Here is a 22,100-nt window from a genome sequence, read left to right as displayed (position 1 = left end):
GACGTACAAGAAAGCAGCAAAAATAGAACTCATGACTCCTTGGTTTAAGGATATTTCCTCCAGCCTAGCTCAGGCCCATGGTACTTTATGGCGTTGTGCAGTCCAGTTTTAGAATTGGGGTGTAGGGGTGCCTGGGTGGCTCAGTGGGTTAAAGCCTCTGCCTTTGGCTCAGGTCATGATCTCAGGGTCCTGGGATTGAGACCTGCATCGCATCGGGCTCTCTGCTCAGCAGGGAGCCTGCTTCCCTCTCTCTCTGCCTGCCTCTCTGCCTACTTGTGATCTCTGTCTGTCAAATAAATAAATAAAATCTTTAAAAAAAAAAAGACTTGGGGTCTAATAAGGTGTTTATTTTTAATTAATTAATTAATTAATTTAGAGAGGGAGGAGTGGAGGGGTAGAGGGCAAGGGAGAGAAAGAACATCTTAAGCAGGCTCCACACCCAGTGCTGAACTTGATGTACAGCTCAATCTCATACCCCTGAGATCATGACCTGACCTGAAATTGAGAGTCAGATGCTTAACTGACTGAGCCACCCAGGCGCCCCATAATAAGATATTAATTTTAAGATAGAGGTAGACAAAGGCAGGATTCCAATCTCAGATTTACCATCGATATTTCAACTACCAATACAGACTATTCTATTTCCCAGGCAATGTTCTCAGAGTTCTAAGTTTCCTGCCTCCATATTTTTGCTTATGCTCTTCTACTAGCCAACATGTCTTTTGCCCTACCTTATTGCCCCCTTCACTTACATCCCAGATAAATATCTTGAGTGTTCTTCTGAGTCCACATCCAGTAGTACCTTTGTCAAGACTTCTCTGTGTCCTCAGTTTAAAATAGCCTGTCCTAAATGCTCACAATGTCTTGTTTAGATTTCTGATGTGGACTTAGAGTCTGTCTTCAATACTGTTCATTGCACATTTGTCTTTTGTCTTTACTGTATTGTAAACTTCTTGCTGGCAAGATTTTTATTTTTGTTTTCTGCACTGTTTTTTCTATAGAGTAGGAATTCAGATATTGAATTTCAAGGAATCAAAGTGTGCCATCATTACAAGGGAAAAAAAAACCAGGAAAATCATGTGATCGTCTTGATTAATGCAGAAAAACACTTGGTAAAATTCAACACCAATTCATGATAAAACCTCCCACAAACTAAGAACAGGAGGGCTCTTCCTTAATCAGATAAGGAGCATTTACCAAAAGTCTACAACAAACACCACTCCCCAGTGTAATACTGGATGATTTCCTTCTGAGATGAGGGCTTCCCTGACAGGTGGAAGCTGCCCCGTGCTCAAGGACACCCCTGAGATACTCCCAGCTCACTGATCTTCCAGGATACAATGCACCAATCTGTTTATTTGGAAAACCCAGAGAAACCCCAGAAAGAGGGTGTCAGCAAGGGAGGAGAGTTAAGGGAAATGAAGCCAATGGGAATGTAGTGTCTGAGGTGCGGTCTTCACAGAAGGAAAGCATGAGTAGCATGTACCAGAGCATTCCTACCCCTGAACTTCAGCTCCTGGACCCAGTGTAGCTGCAGAATGTACCCTCTTCCATTCCTCTTGCCTCTACTGACTGTCCACCTCCCTACTCCTCCTACTCTTGATTTTCCTGATCATAGCTTTGTCTCTCCATTTTGGCATTAAGCTCCTTGCTAGACTTTGATGATGCCCTTCCTGATGTCACCCAGTCTCAGGAATCTTATTGAGGAAGTAATAGAAATATGCCAGAGATACTGACACGTTTTAAAACCATCAACTCCTGGAACATAAGGAGATTGAACTCTAGTCTCCTTACTTAGGAGTCATTATATTTTTTTTTTAAGATTTATTTATTTATTTATTTGACAGAGAGAGATCACAACTAGACAGAGAGTCAGGCAGAGAGAGAGAGAGGGAAGCAGGCTCCCTGCTGAGCAGAGAGCCCGATGCGGGACTCGATCCCAGGAACCTGAGATCATGACCTGAGCCGAAGGCAGCGGCTTAACCCACTGAGCCACCCAGGCGCCCCAGGAGTCGTTATATTTTTAAATGTTTGGATAACTACATGCACAAACACACATAAATGAGAACAGAATGAAACAAAAATAGTATTTCCTTACTTGGGAAGGAAAACAAAATGAAAAGGGAAACACTTTATAAATAAAAACAAAACGTGTTTTGTATGTCCAGGACTGCATTCCACTGTGGCAGCTTTGCCAAGGCCACCTTCAACAGTGTCTCCAGAACCTTCAGCTATGACTTCCAGAGAGAGAAGGTCAAGTTTCCCTGTAAAGAATTCACTGATGGGACACCTGGGTGGCTCAGTGGGTTAAAGCCTCTGCCTTCAGCTCAGGTCATGATGCCAGGGTCCTGGGATTGAGCCCCGCATCAGACTCTCTGCTCAGCGGGGAGCCTGCTTCCTCCTCTCTCTCTCTGCCTGCCTCCCTGCCTACTTGTGATCTCCGTCTGTCAAATCAATCAATCAATCAATCAATCAATCAAATCTTAAAAAAAAAAAAGAATTCACTGACCACCTTATAAAGACCCAACACCAGAGTCTCTGTGCAGGTGACCCAGGCTCTGATGGTAGCTACCGCATAGTGTTTCTACACAAGAAAATCAGGTGAAAGGGTTCCTGGTTGGCTCAGTCAGTTAAGCATCTGCCTTTGGCTCAGGTCATGATCCTGGGGTCCTGGGATCAAGCCCCACATGAGGCTCCCTGCTCAGCGAGGAGTCTGCTTCTTTATCTGCCCCTCCCCCCCATTCATGTGCGTGCTCTCTCTCTCGCTCTCTTTCAAAAATGAAAAGATAAAGTCTTTTAAAAAAAATACTCAACTCAATTGTTGAACATTACATCAAAAACTATTGATGTACCATAGGCTGGCTAATTGAACATAATAATAAAAAATAAAAATAAATACAGATATCTAGAAAAAGATTTATTATGAGAGTTTGGCTCATGGGTTTGGGGAGGCTAAGAAATCCCATAATCTGCTGTCTACAAGCTACAATTCCAGGCAGACTGGTAATGAGTTTAGAAGGTAGTCCCAGCCTAAACTCTGAAGGTCTGTGAACTAGGGGAGTCAGTGGTATAAGTCCCAGTTCAAATCTGAAGACCCAAGAACCAGTAGCTGATGTCCAAGGGCAGGAGAATATGGAGGTCACAGCTCAAGCAGAGAGCAAATTTGCTCTTCTTCCATCTTTGGGCTCTATACAGGCTCTCAGTGGGTTGGCTGAGGCCCACACAAAGACCTGTGAAGGTGATCTTCTTTACTCAGTCTACTATTCCAAGGCCAGTCTATTCTGGAAACACCCGCACAGAAAGCCTAAAATAATGTGTACCAACTCTCTGGGCATCCCTTACCCCCATCAAGTTGACATGTAATATTAACCATCACACTTAGGAAGCAAATCACAAAAACAGAATTTACTCCTTAGGAAACAGAGCAGGACAATTATACTTAGTCTCATTGGGATCTTGTTTCATCTTGTTTAATAAGCTGGTTAAAGCTCTTTATTTAGATTCATTTACCTTATCAACTCATAATGAGGTCTTTCACAGCTCATCATTTGTGTAAATAAAGCTATCCATCCAGGGAAACAAATTCCTTCATGTGCAGAATTTTTTCTTTTGGTTATTTCCCTTTTTATCCAAAACAGGAAAGAGTAGACTTATTTAATTTTTAATTCCACATCTTTTTTTCATAGCAAGTGAGAGATGATATCTTTTAATTCCACTCCCTTAATCACCTGCTGTCCCAGAGGATCTTCTTTGTGTCTTAAGATGAGCACTCACAGCCTCATAGAGACAGTAGCAGAATCCAGATGTAAAGTATAAGGAGACAGCGAGTTGAGGGCTGAACCTTCAGGAATCCTCCCATTTAGGCAGGAGAGGGAATCACAGGAGAAGTCAGAGTTCAAAGCCATTTGGCCAATGCAAAGATCAACCAGCCCAGTGTGTCTTTTTTTTTTTTTTTTAAAGATTTTATTTATTTATTTGAGAGACCGAGAGAAAGAGACAGAGACAGAGAGCATGATGCGGGGAGGGTCAGAGGGAGAAGCAAGCTCTCTGCTGAGCAGGGAACATGATGCAGGTCTTGATCCCAGGACCCTGAGATCATGACCTGAGCCAAAAGCAGGTGCTTAACTGACTGAGCCACACAGGTGCCGCCTGTGTATCTATTTTAACTACTCAGCAAACACTGAACTAAAACAGTGGGCCCCACCAGGCATTCAGAATTCTAATTAAAAAAAATAAATAATAAAGTGAATATACAGTCTTTTAAGTTGATTTTGTATATTGAAATTGTAAATGAAGTATCTACCCTGTTTTTCCATTGTGCCACTATTAGAGGCAGAATACATGGATGGGCCCTGGGTTTGACTCCATATATAATTTCTGGCATTCTTATGCCTATTTTTTTAATCACTTGATGATCTCATGAGTGGTCCTGAAGAGATAAATGAATATTGTAAATTTGCAAAGTTACTTTGCTTTCCCTGAGTGATTGTAACTGTACATGTAGCAGGTTTAGTCCGTGATTACCTCTGTGCTCTGTGTAGGAGCGAAGCTCTGAGGAGTGCCTCTCGATTCTCCTGTTCTGATCAGAGAGACTGTTGCTCCCCCAAGACTTCCACAAAGTCATGAGCTCACCAAGTTTGGAAAATTAAATGTCCTTACTTTTATTTTCATAAAGCATCCTATATCGCCCTTAAAAGTCTCAGGCACTTGTGCAACAATTCTCTTGGTCTCCACCTGGGAAATAAGCACATCCTTTATCACATTTCTATAGCAATGAACCCTTTATTTTTAGGTAACATCTCTGAACCATAAATATTTCCGCACACACTTGGAGGACAGCCTTTCCTTGGGCCGACCCCTTCTCATTGAGGACATTAGTGAAGAGCTGGATCCAGTCCTGGATAATGTATTAGAAAAGAATTTCATTAAATCAGGCACCACATTCAAGGTGAGCTTTGGGAAAGAAAAAAAAAAAAAGAAGAAGAAGACAAGAAAAGAACAATGGTGACATCTACTTATCTTTGTGAGCATAGCAGCAGTTCTTTGCTTCAGGTGGTAGTATTTGATACACTGGAAAAATTATTTCCAAACTCATATTTAGTATTTCTCTTATTTTTAAAATTATATATGAAAAATACAGGGGGAGAACAATATTTTGGTAAGAGTAACCATTTAGCTGACACTAAATAGCATATTAAGGAAAGACATTGGTCATAATAATATATTAGTATTACACACTATATATGTATATATATTGGCAGCTCTGAGAAAATTGGATTTACAATTTGTAATTTACAATTACAAGTCATATATTCATCTGTATAATAAAGCTTGCATTTTCTCATAGGGAGAAAATGGCATTTTAATAAAGTCTATGGACATTGATTTGTTCATTTCTTTCTGTATTAACTTTCAATCTAAACATAGACTTCGCTAGAAGCTGAGGAATCACATTTCCCATCATTGGTGAGAACATGAATGGTTCTCAGTAGAAGCGTTTCTTTCTTAATTGGCAGTGTTCTCCACCTTTAGGCTTCTTTGGTTTTGTTTCTTGACGAATGACAGCATTTCTGATGGAGATTTTTCACTTTGGACAACTTAATTTCACAAATATCACCGAATAAGTACAGAATGCAAATGTTCTCATTAAACAAAGATTTATTTAGAAAACTTTTCTTCATAATGTGAGTCTTTAATGTGCTGTATTTAACATGCCAAAGGAGGGTGTAGGATTTTTATTCCTGAAGGTCTTTCAAAAGAAGAGATTCTTCTCTGTAGTGTGAAAGCATGGTGCTTGAGAGCATGGTAATGCCTTATAGATGTGGTTTCTAACCACATGTAGAACCAAGATTAATTAAAAATTTAAGTCCTTTAGGGGTGCCTGGGTGGCTCAGTGGGTTAAGCCTCTGCCTTCAGCTCAGGTCATGATCCCAGGGTCCTAGGATCAAGCCCCACATTGGGCTCTCTGCTCAGCGGGGAACCTACGTCCCCCCTCTCTCTCTCTGCCTGCCTCTCTGCCTACTTGTGATCTCTGTCTGTCAAATAAGTAAATAAAGTCTTTAAAAAAAATGTAAGTCCTTTAAAAATGATATAATTTCCACCTTAATTTCAGATAATAAAATCAGTTGTTTTTTTAATATAGTATACTGCAAATTGTAGTGTTTAAGATAAATGTCATGTTTATGGAAAAAAATGTTGGCATTTTTTTCTTTGAAAATTTCATTATTCCTTTCTGTTGTCAAATATGCTTTGGATATGATTGAAATGCAAAGAGAAATAACAAACACTTCCTCTAAACTCCACAAATTTCCTCGGTAGGAAACAATTTCCTCTAGTGGGGTAAAACAGTCAAATCTGAGATGTGTCTGAGTTTTCCTTTATTCTACACTTGTTGGGGATAAATTTTTCATTTAATTTGTTTGTTCATTTAATTTGTTTGGTGTCATGGTTAACAACGTCTCCTGGCAGGACCGCGAATCTGAATTATTTAAGATCAGTGATTAAAGTCTTATAACTTTTTCCTTTGCAATTCATTCAAGTTTCACAGCCCTGACCTCTGGTAAATTCTTTCCTAAGTTAGCCCCAAATTGCTTGTCCTATCGCTTAAGCTGTTTTTAATTTGGTATTTGAATTGATGTAGGTGAAAGTTGGTGATAAGGAATGTGATCTCATGGATACATTTAAACTGTATATTACCACGAAGCTACCCAACCCTGCCTTTACCCCTGAGATCAATGCTAAAACATCAGTTATTGATTTTACCGTCACCATGAAAGGACTTGAGAATCAGTTATTAAGGAGAGTGATTTTAACTGAGAAACAGGTAATGATTTATCAAGGTAAACCAGTACTTCTAATAAATCATAATAAATACTTAAAATGGGTTATGAAATTCTTAAGTATTTGGGAAAGGAAAAAAATGAAACCAATTTTTATTTACCTTCGTTAGCATAAATATTAGTTTAGCTATCTCCTGTCAAATCCTGTCAAGAAATCATGTAACTAACTCAGCTATCCTCCAACCGCAAACATGCATACATGTGTGTACACATACATACATATGTGCACACACACACCACTCACAGTGCTTTTTCTACTTCTGTCTTTAATCCTTGGAGTATGTTGAGCTCTTATCTGTAATCCTAGGGATAAATGCTCTTTGATATACCTGAAAAATTCACTAAAATAATGATCCTGGAGAAAAAGAAATTGCTCTGAATGAGTGTATTACCACTGGGGTAGTTTCAACTACTACATTCTAGTTACTCTAGTGATACAGAAAGCCTAACTTGAATTTTAATCAAATAAAATTTACATTAAGGCAGAGAAATTAAGTATGATTGAGGGTTCTCATAAAACAAAGAACAACTTAAAACAGGAAGATTTTAAGAGACTGATACAAGTTGAAACTAATTTTTGAGATAAATGTCAGAATACATTTAACATTATGCATAAAATATGCTTGCATAAAATGTAATTATACTTATTTGCATATGGAAAACATATCTGTGTAAAATCTGAGAAAGATTATGTTTGCTTACCTAGAATTAATTTGAGTATTGAGGGTTCAAGGAAAGGGCAAGGTTAGCATTACTAAGACCAGAGAGGCTTCCCATGGGAGGGTGAGGGAAAGATCAGTAGCAGAAGACTGGACAAGGAAAAGAGAAAGACAAGAGATAGGAGTAGATGCCACGAACACAGGAAAGACATTGGAAGAGGGCAGGAGAAATGATCCTCACACCAGAGAAACAGAGAGACTCAGTAAAAGGAGAGGGGAAGCCCTACAGTGGGGCCGGCCCTTAGAGGGGACCATTCTGGGCAAAGCAGAACCAAGGGGGCACAGTCCCAGCCTCCACTCTCACTAGCTGTTTGATCTTCCCTTCTAACAAACAGCTGGGGGCTTCTACAGTCCAGTAAGGGAGCCATGCCCCTTCCACAGCCAGGCAGAGAGAGCCCGGGCCCTTCAGTTCATTGCTCATCACCTCTTAGGGCCACATGGTGACAACTGTTGAAAATCAGTCCTTCCTTGATGGTCTCACTCGTGCTGTTGGTCTGATGTGAGAGGATTCCTCATGGGTCCAGGTGCCACATACAGGTTGCCTGAACTTCCTAAGGCAGGCCACTCCACTGTCTAAGGCAGGCTACACCCCATGTCCCCAAAGAGCCCACGCACTCTCTCCTAGGCCTCAGCTTCCTCTTCAAGGGATGCACTAAGGTGCTTATACCGTCCCTGCTGGGAAAAGCCAAAACACACACTCAATCTGTAGGAGGACATCCTGACCATGATGTTTAACCTTCTTAACTATCCTGCTCTTACACCCTCATTTTACAGAAGAACAAACAGAAGCCAGAGAGAATAGGGTCTGAGCTTCTAAAAGCACACAGACTTTCCATCCTGTTGGGCCTTCTAGATAAACCTTTCAGATGATGCTGTAGAACCCATGAGTGCCTACTGTACCATGATGCTTGTTTTGCCAGATCACACTGAGAAGGAAACTCATGGGATTTCATTTTGTCCAGATATTCCTATACTGCCACCCAGAGGTGACCATCCTAATGGAAACAGCTCATTAGGTACTCCCCCGCAAATGCAGCCATGACCTTCGTTGCCACCCCCATCAAACATGGCAAACCTTCTAGGACACTGGCAATCATGCCACTGGTCTTGGAGTTGGAGAACAAGAGCATGATCCTGCCTTTGCTGGTAACTAGCCATGAGGACCATGTTGGGATGGGATTTGGAGTTAATACATATTTTCTGGGTCCTCAGTTTCCCCAGAAGTAAAATAGAACTGTTGAACTCAATTCGGCACACTTCAATTTAACACATATTCCTCAGATTGAGTCCCTTTTCTGCAAAGCCTCAAGGTAATGCTGTCAAGAATACAAAAGTGAATAGGACAAGTGTCTGCCCTCTAGATGCACAGAATCTCATTGGAGGGACACGATCGACACACAGACAGTGATGCAAGATGTGCCAGGTGTAGAGGTGAACACCGTGCCATGGCTTCGGATCCACAAAGTGGTTTAAGACTTTCAGAAAGTGGTAGAACTTCTGAAATGGTTTTTCAAGAAACTTTCTCAGATAAGTAGTTTAAAAACACCTCCTTCTAACATAATTCTAAATACACTATGTGATTCTGTATAAGATCAGGAAAAAATGCTATTCAGACAACTTTAATTTACTCTGCATGTAGCAAGAGTATTATATCCACGTTAAATATCCTGAATTTGAAAATTGGACTATACTTGTGCAAGAGAATATCCTGGTTCTTAAGAGATTTGCTGAAGTTTTTAGGGGTAAAGGATCATGACCTCAGCAGATGGTTCACCAATAATAGAAGAACAATAATGATAATAATTATATATATAAAGAGAGAGTGATAACGCAAAATGGTATCTGGTGAATCTGGGCAAAACATTTATGAGAGTTAATTGTATCTGTCTTGCACCTTTTCTGAAAACTTAACATTTTTTCAAAATCTGATTTAAAAAGACATTATTCTTGTAGGAAAAAATATGCCTTCCAAACGTCCAGTTTAGCCCCTCTGGTGGAAGGAGATGTAAAATAATGGAAAATGGATTTGTATTGGCAGCTGGCTCTGGTAGACCAGATACCTGGTGTCCCTACAGGTAGATCCCAGACCAAGAGCTGACATTTGGCTTGGCTGTCCTCATGGTGCTTAGATATTACGTCTTTGCTTCTACAACTTCTGATGGCCAACAAAGTTAGCATTTCACACAGAGGCCATGTGGGGCAGGGCCAAGAGAATAAGACACTCTAATTTAAATAAACTTAGAGCCAGGAAGAGAGCATGGAGAATAATCAGACAAAATTCCTTTAGCAGGGGAATCTTGTGCATGCCAGAGTAAGCAGCGTGGAAACTTAGTGCTAGTGGGCATAATTTCTTAAAAAGCATCCAGAAGAACCAAAGTAAAGTCATTCCAGAGACACTTTAAACTTTTAAAAACTGGGGGCACCTGGGTGGCTTAGTCCATTGAGCATCTGCCTTCTGCTCAGGGCAGGATCCTAATCCAGCCCTGCATCAGGGCTCCCTGATCAGCGGGGAGTCTGCTTCTCCCTCTCCCTCGGCCTGCTGTTCCCTCTGCTTGTGCTCTCTCTCTCTCTCTCTCTCTCAAATAAATAAATAAAATCTTTAAAAGAAATAAACTTTTTAAAAACTGTTAAGAAGCACTAAGTAAATTGGATTTGCCATAGTGACTGGTGATTACAATTTGGCTGTTATTTCTTGTTTGTTTGTTTGTTTGTTTGTTTGTTTTTAAAGAGAGAGCACAAGATGGGGGAGATGTAGGCAGAGGGAAAGCAGGCTCCCTGCTGAGTGGGGAGCCTGTTGCAGGACTCGATCCTAGGACCCTGGGAACATGACCTGAGCCGAAGGCAGATGCTTAACAACTGAGACACCAGGTGCCCCTGTTTCTTTCTTTTTTTTTTTTAATCTGGCTTTGGGAAAAAAAAAAAAAAGGATTTTCTTTATTTACTTGAGAGAGAGAGAGAGAATGAACAGGGGGAGGGTGAGGGAGAAGCAGACTCCCGCAAGCTGAAGGCAGACACTTAACCGACTGAGCCATCTGGGCACCTCTATTTTTTGTTTCTTAACAGGAATTAGAGTCTGAGAGGGTTAAACTTTTGGAGGATGTGACCTTCAACAGGCGGAAGATGAAGGAACTTGAAGACAACCTTCTCTACAAGTTAAGCGCCACAAAAGGTACTGTGTTATTAACAAGTAAACCGAATGATGGTCCCAAGTAAGGATTTCTTGGGCCTTGTTTTCAGCATCTCAGGGTTATAGGTGTTAAGAAACTGTTGAGTTATTAATGCAAACACAAGCGAGGCACTTTCCCTCTAGACATTTAAAGAGGGACCGCAGAAAATGTGATTTTTGAATTAGCAAACAGAGTCTGAGCATTTGAGAAGAACGGAGTTTTCTAGATGTAATTGCTCTCTCCTGAGAAAAAATAAGGGCTCCCAATAGAGCTAGGTGACTGGTAATAGGCTAATTTGCTTGCCCAAAGGAAATTAATGTGCCTCATCTATTGTTTTTTTTTTAAGATCATCTCTTGCATTTGGCGCTGAAATGCAGTTACCACAATGGGTGATGAGGTGTGTAATCTGTATCAGCTGGTTCTTGAGCACCCAAGGCCCAAGCTCACTCCCCACTGGCCTTGACCTCCTGCTTAGAAGTCAGGGGTGGATTCTCCTTCGGGCAGTCAGATCATCATGCCACACCCTGATCTGGGGATGGAGACTCTCTAAATAAATAAAAAACATCCTTTTCTGAAGGAAAAGGGGAGTCTGCTTCTCCCTCTCCCTCGGCCTGCAAACACTGTATTGTTCTGCAGTAGGCAAATTCCAGTAGCCTAAATCCTACCATTTATTACAGCTCATAATGAATGATTCCCAATAGCACTTTATGCCTTGGATAAACAAAAACCTTAACCTCCCAGAAGTACATGGTAGGTGATTCTCATGCCATGCTCCCGCACTGCTTGATGGAGACCACAGGGAGGAGTCCTTTTCATCTGCTTTGATCATACTGCTTGTGTTGATGAAGTTGTCTGCGCTCTGGTCCAGTGACTTATCCCAACCATTTGGATAGCCTTGGGCATCCTGATATTAGCAGAGATGGCTGAGAGGTGAATTTCAATTTACAGTAGTAAACCACGGGGTGGGGGTGGGGGGTGGAGGTGGCCAGATTTTGTCTTCAGACCTTTGAAGACCAGTCATGTGGGCTGCCTTGGGAATCCCCTTTTGCAGATTTACAGGAAGCATCTGGGATAACTTGTCTGCAAGGATGTTTGGAAGGATTCAGGCATCAGCTGACAGTTGGGCCAGAAGCCTCTCAGCCTGTTAATATCCGCCCTTCTATCTGGAGGGGCCTTGAAGAAACTGACTTGAAAATGAACAGGTTGATTTTAGAAGTGCTGCCTCTTGCTTTGAGGCTTCCCCTTCTTGCGCTCTAGGGTTTTCCTGTTTGGCTTTTAGGTTCCTTGGTAGATGACGAATCTCTCATCGGTGTTCTCCGAACCACCAAGCACACAGCAGCCGAAGTAAGTGAAAAGTTGCACGTGGCTGCAGAGACGGAGATCAAAATAAACACAGCTCAGGAGGAGTTCCGACCTGCTGCCACCCGCGGAAGCATCCTCTACTTTCTCATCACAGAGATGAGCATGGTCAACATCATGTACCAGACCTCACTGGCCCAATTCTTGAAGTTATTTGACCAGTCCATGGCCAGGTAGGGAGGCCCTCCCTGGCCCCGTGTGGAGCCACTTAAAATTTGGTTTGTTTTCCTACTGTCTTAGTGATGGCTGTTGACATCCTTAATTTTTAAAATGTATTGCAGATCTGAGAAGTCTCCACTGCCTCAAAAGAGAATTACAAATATTATTGAGTATCTGACTTATGAAGTTTTTATATACTCTGTCCGAGGCCTGTATGAAAACCACAAATTCCTCTTTGTACTCCTCATGACCTTGAAGATCGATCTTCAGAAAGGAACAGTGAAGCACAGGGAGTTTCAGGCTCTCATTAAAGGTGAAGGGCTTAGAATATGAATGTGGTATGTAAAGGAGGTTGCTTCTGATATGCTCTTTGACGTGCTGAGGACCTGTTTTTATGATACAGTGGGGAAATCATGTTCCCATGAAAGGGAAGTTCTTTGTACCTCATTTTCCTTTTCTGATTACCATTCGTTTTGCTCTGGTAACTCAAGATGATTTATTTCAGGTCTGTGTTCACTCCGTGTTGTTTTTTTTTTTTTTTTTTTTTTAAGTTATATCATTACCTGAAGTTTGGTCATTCTTGCCTGGGGTTAGGAAACCTGAAGGCAAAAGGGAAGAAAAGTGAGGCTAGTAATGAGGTTCCTATCACAAAAGAGCAATTCCTTGAGCAAGGGATTATCACAACTTTTAAGACTGCAAAAGGCACACTTGTATTTTGTACTGAAAGTTAGTCCTATTCAACGCTCATCTCCCATGTTAAAAGTATCATCAAGAAGATCAAAGAGTGGTATTTTCATTCAATTTGGTTAAGCAAATATTTATTGAGCATATACTCTGCACCCACCATAGTAATGTTGGGATAGAAGGGTAAGCCAGATATTGCTTTTAAAGAAAACAGTCTTATAATGGGGATAGAGATAATTTAAAAAATTATTGCAAAACAAGGCAGAATACTCTCACTGTTAGAAGAGACCTAAAAACAAAGTCTTAATGTCTAAAAGGAAGGAGAGACTTGTGTTTGGTGAGGCCAGTAGGAGCTCTTTGGAAAATACACTGTTGTGGGTTAAGCCATGAATTTTTCAGATGATTCTATCCGTGGGAAAAATATTTTAATGTTTTAAAACATCTCTTATACTTTTTGCTCTTTGTGTAAAGCTTAATAAATCATTTTCCAGCTGCCACTCTCCCTGCAAGGAGTTAAAGTGGCCTTTAAAAAGGACTCTAAAGGCTGAGTAGAAGTGAATGTGATTTGGGGACCTAATTTCAGTCAGAATAGACCAGATTTCGTGGCCATACAAACAATCCCAAACTTTCAGTGGCTTGACATGATAAGGGTATTTTCTCATTTATTCTCTCTCCAACATGCCTGTCATGGTCACCAAGGAATTTCTTCTATAATTACTACAGCAGAGGAACGGGATAAGACAAATCATGGGCCAGCTTTTAAAAGTTATCCCACAAGTGACCTTTGTCACTTAAATGCTCATCTTACATTAGGCAAAGCAAGACACACAGTGATCACTAACTTCAGAGAGGGCAAGGACCTGCACTTCTCCCATGTGCCTGGAAGAAGGGAAACTTGAATGTCCTTGAACAGCTCTGGTGACTAAACACACCTGTTGAATTTGAGATCTCCAGCAGACAGAAAGGGTAGGCCAGACGATTCAGAAGTCAGACAGCTACAAAGCTAGGGCCATAGAAATAACCACCTAGCCATGGGAATGAAAGAGATTATGTAGGAAGAAAATGTAGAGTATTTCTAAATTCAGAGGACAAGGGCATAGGACAAGATACACAATACACTTTTCTCCATGACATCTCATTTATAATAAACAGGGAGTAAACTATGAGTTACTACTCTATCTTCTTTCTCTACTTCAGTGAATTTCTTCCTCAGCTTCAGGTTAGAGGACTGTTGTAGAAACTTTGCGAATAATTTTGCAGAATGGCTAAAATGTCTTGACTTTTTTCTGTCTTGTAGTTCAAAGGAAACTGGAGCATGTCGTGCAGTCCATAGTTTTTCTCAGGTCTAACGCACCTGGAGAGGATGAGGTCTTAAAGTGTAGCGTAAGGCAGCATGGTCCAGTAAGGTGTGGGCTGGTCTAAGAAGCAGGGATACGAGCTGGGCTCTGCCGCTAACCAGCTGTGTGAGCTCAGAGACCATCACCCCCTCCTTACAGGTACAAGGGGTTGTGGGGCCAAAGGGGAAGTGCTAAGTACCATCTGAGAGAGGCAGGCGAGCTGTGCAGAGCATCCAGATGTACAGGTCTCTGGCCTCTGTGACATTTAAATAAAGTGAGCCTAAATTTACCAAACCTAGAAAACTCCTTTGACTATCTAGGCAGAAGCAGGAACAAAATGGGCCTCAGGTGTAGGAAGGCCTTTAAACGTGGCATACAGGGATGGGAGGTATACTTTGGGTCTTTCCTGATCTGTGAGCTGGCATTGTTTCCTGAATCCCATGTGGCAACATGGCCACTGGGAAGGAGATAGGCTTTAGAAAGAAGAGGAAACCTGGCCCTCTGGGCCACAGCGGAAAGGACAAGAGATTCAGAGGTAGACGGAGGTCAGGTACAAAGATCCTTGTTTCTTCCCAGTCTCCTGAGGCAGAACCCCGTGTGGGTTCAGAAAGGTGCTCAAGAAACATCCAGACAGGAGATGCCCCTTCATTCTGCTCAGCGCCAAATCTCACATGGCGGCTGTAGGGCAGCCTTGGTGGAGGGGAGCGGCTCGAGGGCTAAGCCTGACTTATGTTAGGCAAGTAGGAGTGTGTATGTGGACATGTTGCAAGGGCTGGTGTGCAGCAGAGGCCTGGGCTCAAACCAAGAAGCTGCAGGCCCTGGGGAACTTTAGTCCTGGACACAAAGGACCAGTCTGTGGACAGCAGCCCAACACCCCTGTAGGTCAGACAGGATTTGTCACGGCACCGAGGATGCAGTCCAGGGATCCCAGCCTATGGCAGAGACTGGAGGGCAGCTTTCGGGTCTGAGGCATCCTCCCCATCATGACGCAATCCCAGTCCACCTGCCTCTCCCCTCGTCCACCCAGCCAAAGCAGAGCCCTGCCTGAAGAAGACTGGATTCTTGGAGAGACAGGTTGTAAGTCAGAAGAGACTGAGAAACCCAAGGAGGAGGGAATTTGTGAGGAGGATGGGAGTGGTCAGAAAAAGTAAAAAGCCTGCCCATCTGGGTCGTGGTAAAGGTACCTCTGGGACCCCACTTCATAAAGCTGGAGCGTCATGGAGACTCGGATTGCACAGGGCCAGGAGAGATGGTGAGAAGAGTCTGGATTTAATTTCATTGGCAATAGAAGCCATCGAATGTTTTATGAGCAGGGAAGTAACCCGAACAGAGCGGTGCTTTGAAAAAGATTAATTTGGGATTGTATGACAGGTTGTCGACCGAAGTACAACCAGCTCAGCAGTGAAAGAGGGTTTTGTTTTGTTTTGTTTTGTTTTGGAAAACAAAAACCAAAACAAAATTGGTTTGTTGTACAGTTTGTCCTAGTTTTGAAGTGGTTTACATTTTAACCAAATTATTTTTATAAAAATGATAGATGATTTTGTTTTCAGTGTTTTTTACAAAGTTAACAAATATAACCCTTAGATCTTCGATATTTTTTCTATCAATTTTAACTCAGGACTTAAGAGGGAAAGAAGACAGACTTATTTATCATAACAGAAATATTTGATCTCCTAGGAATGACTATCCCTTTATGTCAATTCCTACTTGTTTTTCTGCAGTCTGTGGAAGGTGCCTTTGACGTTCTTCTTCAACTGAGAATGTCAGGACACTTTGAAAAATGAAATAGATACCAGGGATAGCCCTGTGTTATAGAGTAATTGATATAACTATTTTCCCTGCCTAGTTATTTTAGAAAGACACCATCTTTCTTTTGTTATAAACCATGGACCCAAAGACACCTGGGGGTGGGGGTCTGCGCTTGCCTTCCAGATTGGATTGGACCTGAGGCTTCCAAAATAGAGAATTCATGTCAAAATGACAGCTAATGATTACATAACTCCTACTATGGGCCAAGACTGTTCTGAGGTTTTTACATACATGAATTTATTGAATCTTCACAGAAACTGATCTGGCAGAGTCCATTATTATACCCATTTGACAGAAGAGGAAACTCAGAGAAATTGAGTTCTTTGTCTGTGTTTCGGCAGCTAGCATGGTTGAGCCAGAATATTTTGAGGAGTACGGTGGGATGTGATTTTTCTGGGTTCATGGGTGTCACCCAGGATGTTTCAAAACACTTGTGGCTTAAATGTCTTCTCCTGATGTCTTTGAGGCTTACCGTCACATGAAAACATTCCCTTTGGAAAGAACCAAGAAGAAAATGCATTTGTCTCTAAGTTAGAGAACCAGAGTCCCTTGAGTCTATCCATGATGCTCTCCAGCGGTGGCTTCTCCAGTAAACTCGGTCCTGGCAGATATGCTGCGAGAGGATGGATTTCTCTTCCCCCAGGTAGCAGGGAGTGGGGTGTCAAGAGGAAGGTTTGCCTGTTCTAAAGGTGTTATGGCATTCGGAGTTGCTGTCCCAGAGGTAGTGCAAGGGGATTTATAAGAAAAGATCACTTCAGCTCATTTACCCTCTCAAGAAGGTGCTGGAGAGAGAGCGGCCACTGATGGAAGTCCTCTCCATCCCCTCTTTTGCCCAAGGGTCTATATGTGAAGTGGTAGCATTAGATGGTTCTTCAGTAGGACTAAAGGATTTAGGATCACTGTTTTGCACACATCTGAATTAAAACACAACTGATAAAACGTTACTGAAGATATACAATAGAGGAGTTTTGAAGCTGGAATATATAATTATGTGTCTTGGTGGAAGATTGTCCCATTGGGTATGCTCATTTGATTTGGGATTTGCTTCAAAATGTGATCCAGTGCTATAATTCACGATCTCCTCTAGACTCCGTGAGAGCAGAAGCCTTGTGTGGTTTTCTCTGCTTTATCCCCAGTGCCTGGGATACGCTGGTGCACAGAGGGTGCTCAATAAATATTTCTTGAATAAGTAAGTGAACAAATTATCTGAACATGAGTTACTTCCTTAAGAACCCACAGAAGTATCATATCCCTCCCACCCTCCATCTATCCATCTTTCTGACTTAAAAAAAAAAAAATATATATATATATATATAAAGTGTCAAATTTCTGGAAGAGTGAGAGCTAAGAAGTGACTTTAAAAATCACACATGAAAAGATCAGGCTATTCATTGATATCAAAATTGTAAATTTCACGAAATTGGATGTTTAAAAAAAAACAGTAAAAATGCAAACAACTGCAACCACTTGAGAAAAATGGCATAAATCAGAAAATAAAACCCGAAGACTTGAAGGAAACGGACCTAGAAAATATAGCCACATTTTTTTTTTGTGATTATTTCCCCATTTTCTCTGTAATATGGTTACCTTTCTTCTGTTGGAAAATTAATGTCTAAAAACGAAGCCCAGGCTGATCTGATTCCTGCCAATGCCTTTCCCCAGGGGGAGCAGCTCTGGATCTGAAAGCCTGCCCTCCCAAGCCTTTTCGCTGGATCCTGGATATGACCTGGCTGAATCTTGTGGAGCTGAGTAAGCTTCCACAGTTTGCAGAAATTATGAATCAGGTAACAGAGGGCTGGGAGAAAACAAGTACAGATCTGTAAACCAAACATACCTGGGGCCATTTTAATTGGGGGCTCCTGGCCACAATTCCTTCACCCAAAAGGCTCAAAGGAAGCGTGTAGCTTTAAGCTCTCTGTGGGCAATTTTGGATGAAGAGTATCAGAAGGAGCCTTGTCGTATGGGCAGGTGACTGCCATTTCCTCTTGTGTGGTGGGCGTGGGTCATTTATAAGCCTGTTTACCTCAAGCTGTCAGAATTAGAACCAGGGGGTGGACCTTTTTATTGTAGACTATTTCGTTAGAGACCATGTTTTTACATTTTTCCTGCTGCTTCTGATCAACTAAATTGTGCGGATTTGAATTTGAGGCAAATTAAGAGATTGGGGTCCTTTCAAAAAAATCATTATTTTCCTGGTGAAGATATAAAAGGGTGAAGGATAACAGTGAAACAGGTCCTGATTCACCCGTTGCTTTTCTTATTGGAAAATGTAAATGTGTTGTTGGGGATTAGTTGATTCGATCCTCACTGGGAAACAATTGTACAGCTCAGCATAAAGATGATTTTTATCTTTGAGGGTTGTTGGTGATAGCCGCCTGTCACTGAGGCAGGCCTGTGGTTTCCCAGCGTCGGCTGCCGAAAATCAGCTTTTTGGGGGTTACTGGTGATGGACAACTGGGGCGATGGGTTGACCACAAGTTGACAGACACCTCACGCTGTCATCACGGGCTTCCCTCCCATCCACACACACCTGCCTACCTCCTGCCCAGCGTACAGTAGGTGTGTCCGTTCAGTGGCATTTCTGAAACATGGAGATTCTTTACCTATTCAGCCGTGACTGGGTCAGAGTCCCTGGCTTCCGTCTGTGGTGGATGGGAAGCTTTGTTCTTCTGTATGAGTCCTCCAAGCCCAAACAAATACTTTGGGAAGAAATAAGTAGGTCTGGGTCTGGCAGGAGACTGGTAAGGGAGACTTTGGAGCACCACTGGGGGGGAGGGGAGGGTTGGGAATCACTTAACACTTGCGCCCTCTGCTGACAGGTTGTATTGATCCGGGGCTAGACATTATCGTTTGCCTTTGTTAATTAGAATTTAATTACCTGCTGTGTAGAATCTGGTACCTGCTACTGCTTAACAATAGGATAAGTACTTTGCAACAACTATAACCATGCTAGGGGGAAGTATTATTGACCCCGCGCTTTATAGATGAGAAAACAGAGATTCAAATAGGTTAAGTACTTGCCCAAGTCTGCATAGCCACTAAATGGTGAAGCTGTAATCTGACCTTATGTTCTTTCCCTGATATCAGGGTTATTTCTCTCCAACTCAACATGGGGTGGGCTAGAAGTAAGGGGAATGGTCATTCTCAGGAAAGTTGCAGAAGTTCGTGGGACCGGCCATCAGGAGGCCATCAGTTTGGCGTCTTCATGGGGAAAAAAAAGGGCAGAAGGAGAAGGGGATCGTCTCTGGCTGATGGGTGTCAGGGACTGAAACAAAAGTAGCCTCCAACAGCAGCTAGCCCTCTTGGGCATCTCAGAGAGAACTGTTTAGGCCCTGGAAGTGGTGTTACTAACAGGCCAGGAAAAGGAGTAGAAAGTGGACGTGAGCAGCGAGGGGCTGGAGGAGGTCCCATTGCCCCTCGCAGAGGTGACTGGCCCTGGAGGCTCTATTGAGTAGAGTCAGAATGAGCAGATACAGGGCCAGGAAGCTGGGAAAAAACACCCTCTTGTGCATGCTCTCTCAAGCGGCGAGGCTGGAGGAGACCAGCAGGGGGCGGTGTGGGTCGTGCGCAGCTACCCAAGCAGTGGGGGTGAGGGGGGGAGTGGTGGTGCTCCAAAGGCGGCAGGCGGATTCTTTGGGAGCGGTCAATGTGGGGGAGCCACTGCAGTCTTCAGGAGAGAGAAGACAGTTGTGAAACATTTCAGAATTCCTTCTCCTCCTCTTAGTGTCCCAAGGCGACAAAACTGTAACTGAGGTCCCGAGCATCGGTTTCGCTCTTCATTGGCGCCCTGCCTGGATCCTGTATGATGAATGTTTGCGTGGTGTGGACTTTGCAGCAGTTATTTAACCTCCTTGGGCCTGCATAAAGAACGAGGATAATGCAGCTAAAAGCACAATCCTTGGTCTTCTCCATAGGACCTGCTCCATTCGCATTTGCTACTCGCTTTTAATGCTGACCATGGCTTTGAAACTTGCTTACAAACCCTGTCTCAGTAATCCAGACTGCTTGTTGCTGAGGGGCAGAGTGGGACTCACCAATCGGTTGTTTTTGTAATTGGTTTTGTCAGGACTGGGGCTTCCGGGAGTGCCTTTTAATGACTGAAAACGCGTTTTTTCCCATGCTTCTGAGAGAACAGGTATCAGACACCAGCTCTTGGAGAGATGTACGTGTGTGTGTGTGTGTGTGTGTGTGTGTGTGTTACCTTAGCTACCATACAGTACATCATTAGTTTTTGATGTCATGTTCCATGATTCATTGTTTGCATAGAACACCCACGTTGCTTATCACAATACATGCCCTACTTAATACCCATCACTGGGCTGCCCCATCCCACCACCCCTCTCCCCTCCGAAACTTTCAGATTGTTTCCCAGAGTCCATAGACTCTCATGGTTCTTCTCTCTCTCTGATTCCCCACCCTCCTTCAGATTTCCCTCCCTTCCCCTAATATCCTCGATGTTATTCCTTATGTTCCACATCTGAGGGAAACCATATGATAATTGTCTTTCTCTGCTTAACTTACTTCACTCAGCATAATCCCCTCCAGTTCCATCCATGTCGATGCAAATGGTGGGTATTCATCCTTTCTGATGGCTGCGTAATATTCCATTGCACTACTGGGTATTTACCCCAAAGATATGATGTAGTGAAAAGAAGGGACACATGCACCCCAATGTTCATAGCAGCAATATCCATGATAGCCAAACTGTGGAAGGAACTGAGATATCCTTCAACAGATGAATGGACGAAGAAGGTGTGGGTCATATATCCAATGGAAACTTCTTTTATTCTTAGGTTTAAGGTCTCAAGGCAGGGAATCATTAAGAAAATAAAAATTTTTATTTTCTCATCTATTGCTATTTTAAGTAAGGTCAACATTTAGAGGTTTGGTTATCAGAATGGTCTGTATCTTCTTAACCAAGAGAGCATTTGACAATATCTGGAGACACTTTTCATTATCATGAGTTGGTGACAAGGGTGCTATTGGCATCTAGTCGGTAGAGGCAAGAAATGTTGCTAACAGTCATACAGTGTGCAGGACTGCTCCCCCAAAGTCATCTGGTGCCAAATGCCAATCGTATTGACAGATTGTAAACCCCTGCTGGTCTGTGTTTTTTCCTGCCTGATCATTTGGTGTAATTGACCCACAGTCTTAATTTCAGTGAGTAATACAGAAAAGCAATGGAAAACCTGAGAGGGATTAGTAATAGCCACCTTCTTTGAGTCATTGATTCTGAAAAATAAATAAATAAATAAATAAACTGTATGGTTATGTTTGAAAAACTGTCTGCCTATGAAGAATGACCCCCTAAGTTTACTCAGATTTCTCTCCAGTATATCGCAATTGCATGTGGTCCTATGGCTTGCTAATTGGCTTATTTATTTTAGATATCTCGTAATGAGAAGGGTTGGAAAAGCTGGTTTGATAAAGATGCTCCGGAGGAAGAAATTATCCCTGACGGGTATAATGATTCACTGGATACCTGCCGCAAACTTTTACTTATCAGGTAAGAATAGGCATTATCAGACCTAGAAACATCACTCATCATATTGTCAAATTACAGATCTTCCCTCCGTGAGTTTACTTCACTGTGTCCCAGTGGTTATTGTAAATGTGTGTGCTTCCAAATTGCCATTTGGGATGGCAAGTCCTTGTGTTCTTTGACAAGCAAATACAATGGTGATGGTGGCAGGGAATGTATTAGTAATAGCGCTTTGAGCAAAAAACATGAACAATATGCCTTTGTTATGTCCTCTGTTCATCATTTACCATTGAGTGAATTATTTATTGTTCAATTCATTCCATAAAAAAAAATACATGACAGAGTTGCCAGGCAATTAGTCGATAAGCTAAATTCAATGTTACCTGACAAAAAAAGCCAAGAACTGCCTATTGAAAAATATAAATGCTGTCTTGGCTAGTAAAAGTGGAAACAAATTCTGAAATTGATGTTAAGGAAGAAAATTCTTCTGTTTCTTTTCTTTTCCTGCTCACTTTTCATATTTTTTATATATATAGGAGCTCAAA

At 42.1% G+C, this 22,100-nt stretch overlaps 1 protein-coding gene across 4 annotated transcripts in view; it reads left to right on the top strand.

Annotated features, from left to right (window-relative positions):
• Positions 1–22,100, top strand: part of DNAH8 (dynein axonemal heavy chain 8) — a 332,430-nt gene that overhangs the window by 234,753 nt on the left and 75,577 nt on the right. For 3 of the 4 annotated variants that reach the window (XM_032862300.1, XM_032862303.1, XM_032862302.1), the window contains 7 exons: positions 4,793–4,948; positions 6,641–6,823; positions 10,622–10,727; positions 12,005–12,257; positions 12,366–12,556; positions 17,736–17,857; positions 21,461–21,579. In XM_032862300.1, the coding sequence (XP_032718191.1) occupies positions 4,793–4,948; positions 6,641–6,823; positions 10,622–10,727; positions 12,005–12,257; positions 12,366–12,556; positions 17,736–17,857; positions 21,461–21,579 (1,130 nt within the window). The remainder of the gene's footprint in view (positions 1–4,792; positions 4,949–6,640; positions 6,824–10,621; positions 10,728–12,004; positions 12,258–12,365; positions 12,557–17,735; positions 17,858–21,460; positions 21,580–22,100) is intronic. The other variant, XM_032862301.1, reaches the window with a different exon arrangement.

Source organism: Lontra canadensis, unplaced genomic scaffold (genome assembly GCF_010015895.1).
Source record: "Lontra canadensis isolate GAN:19392208 unplaced genomic scaffold, GSC_riverotter_1.0 scaffold23, whole genome shotgun sequence".
Classification (NCBI taxonomy): Eukaryota; Metazoa; Chordata; class Mammalia; order Carnivora; family Mustelidae; genus Lontra; species Lontra canadensis.
This window is presented reverse-complemented; position numbering and strand designations above follow the sequence as displayed.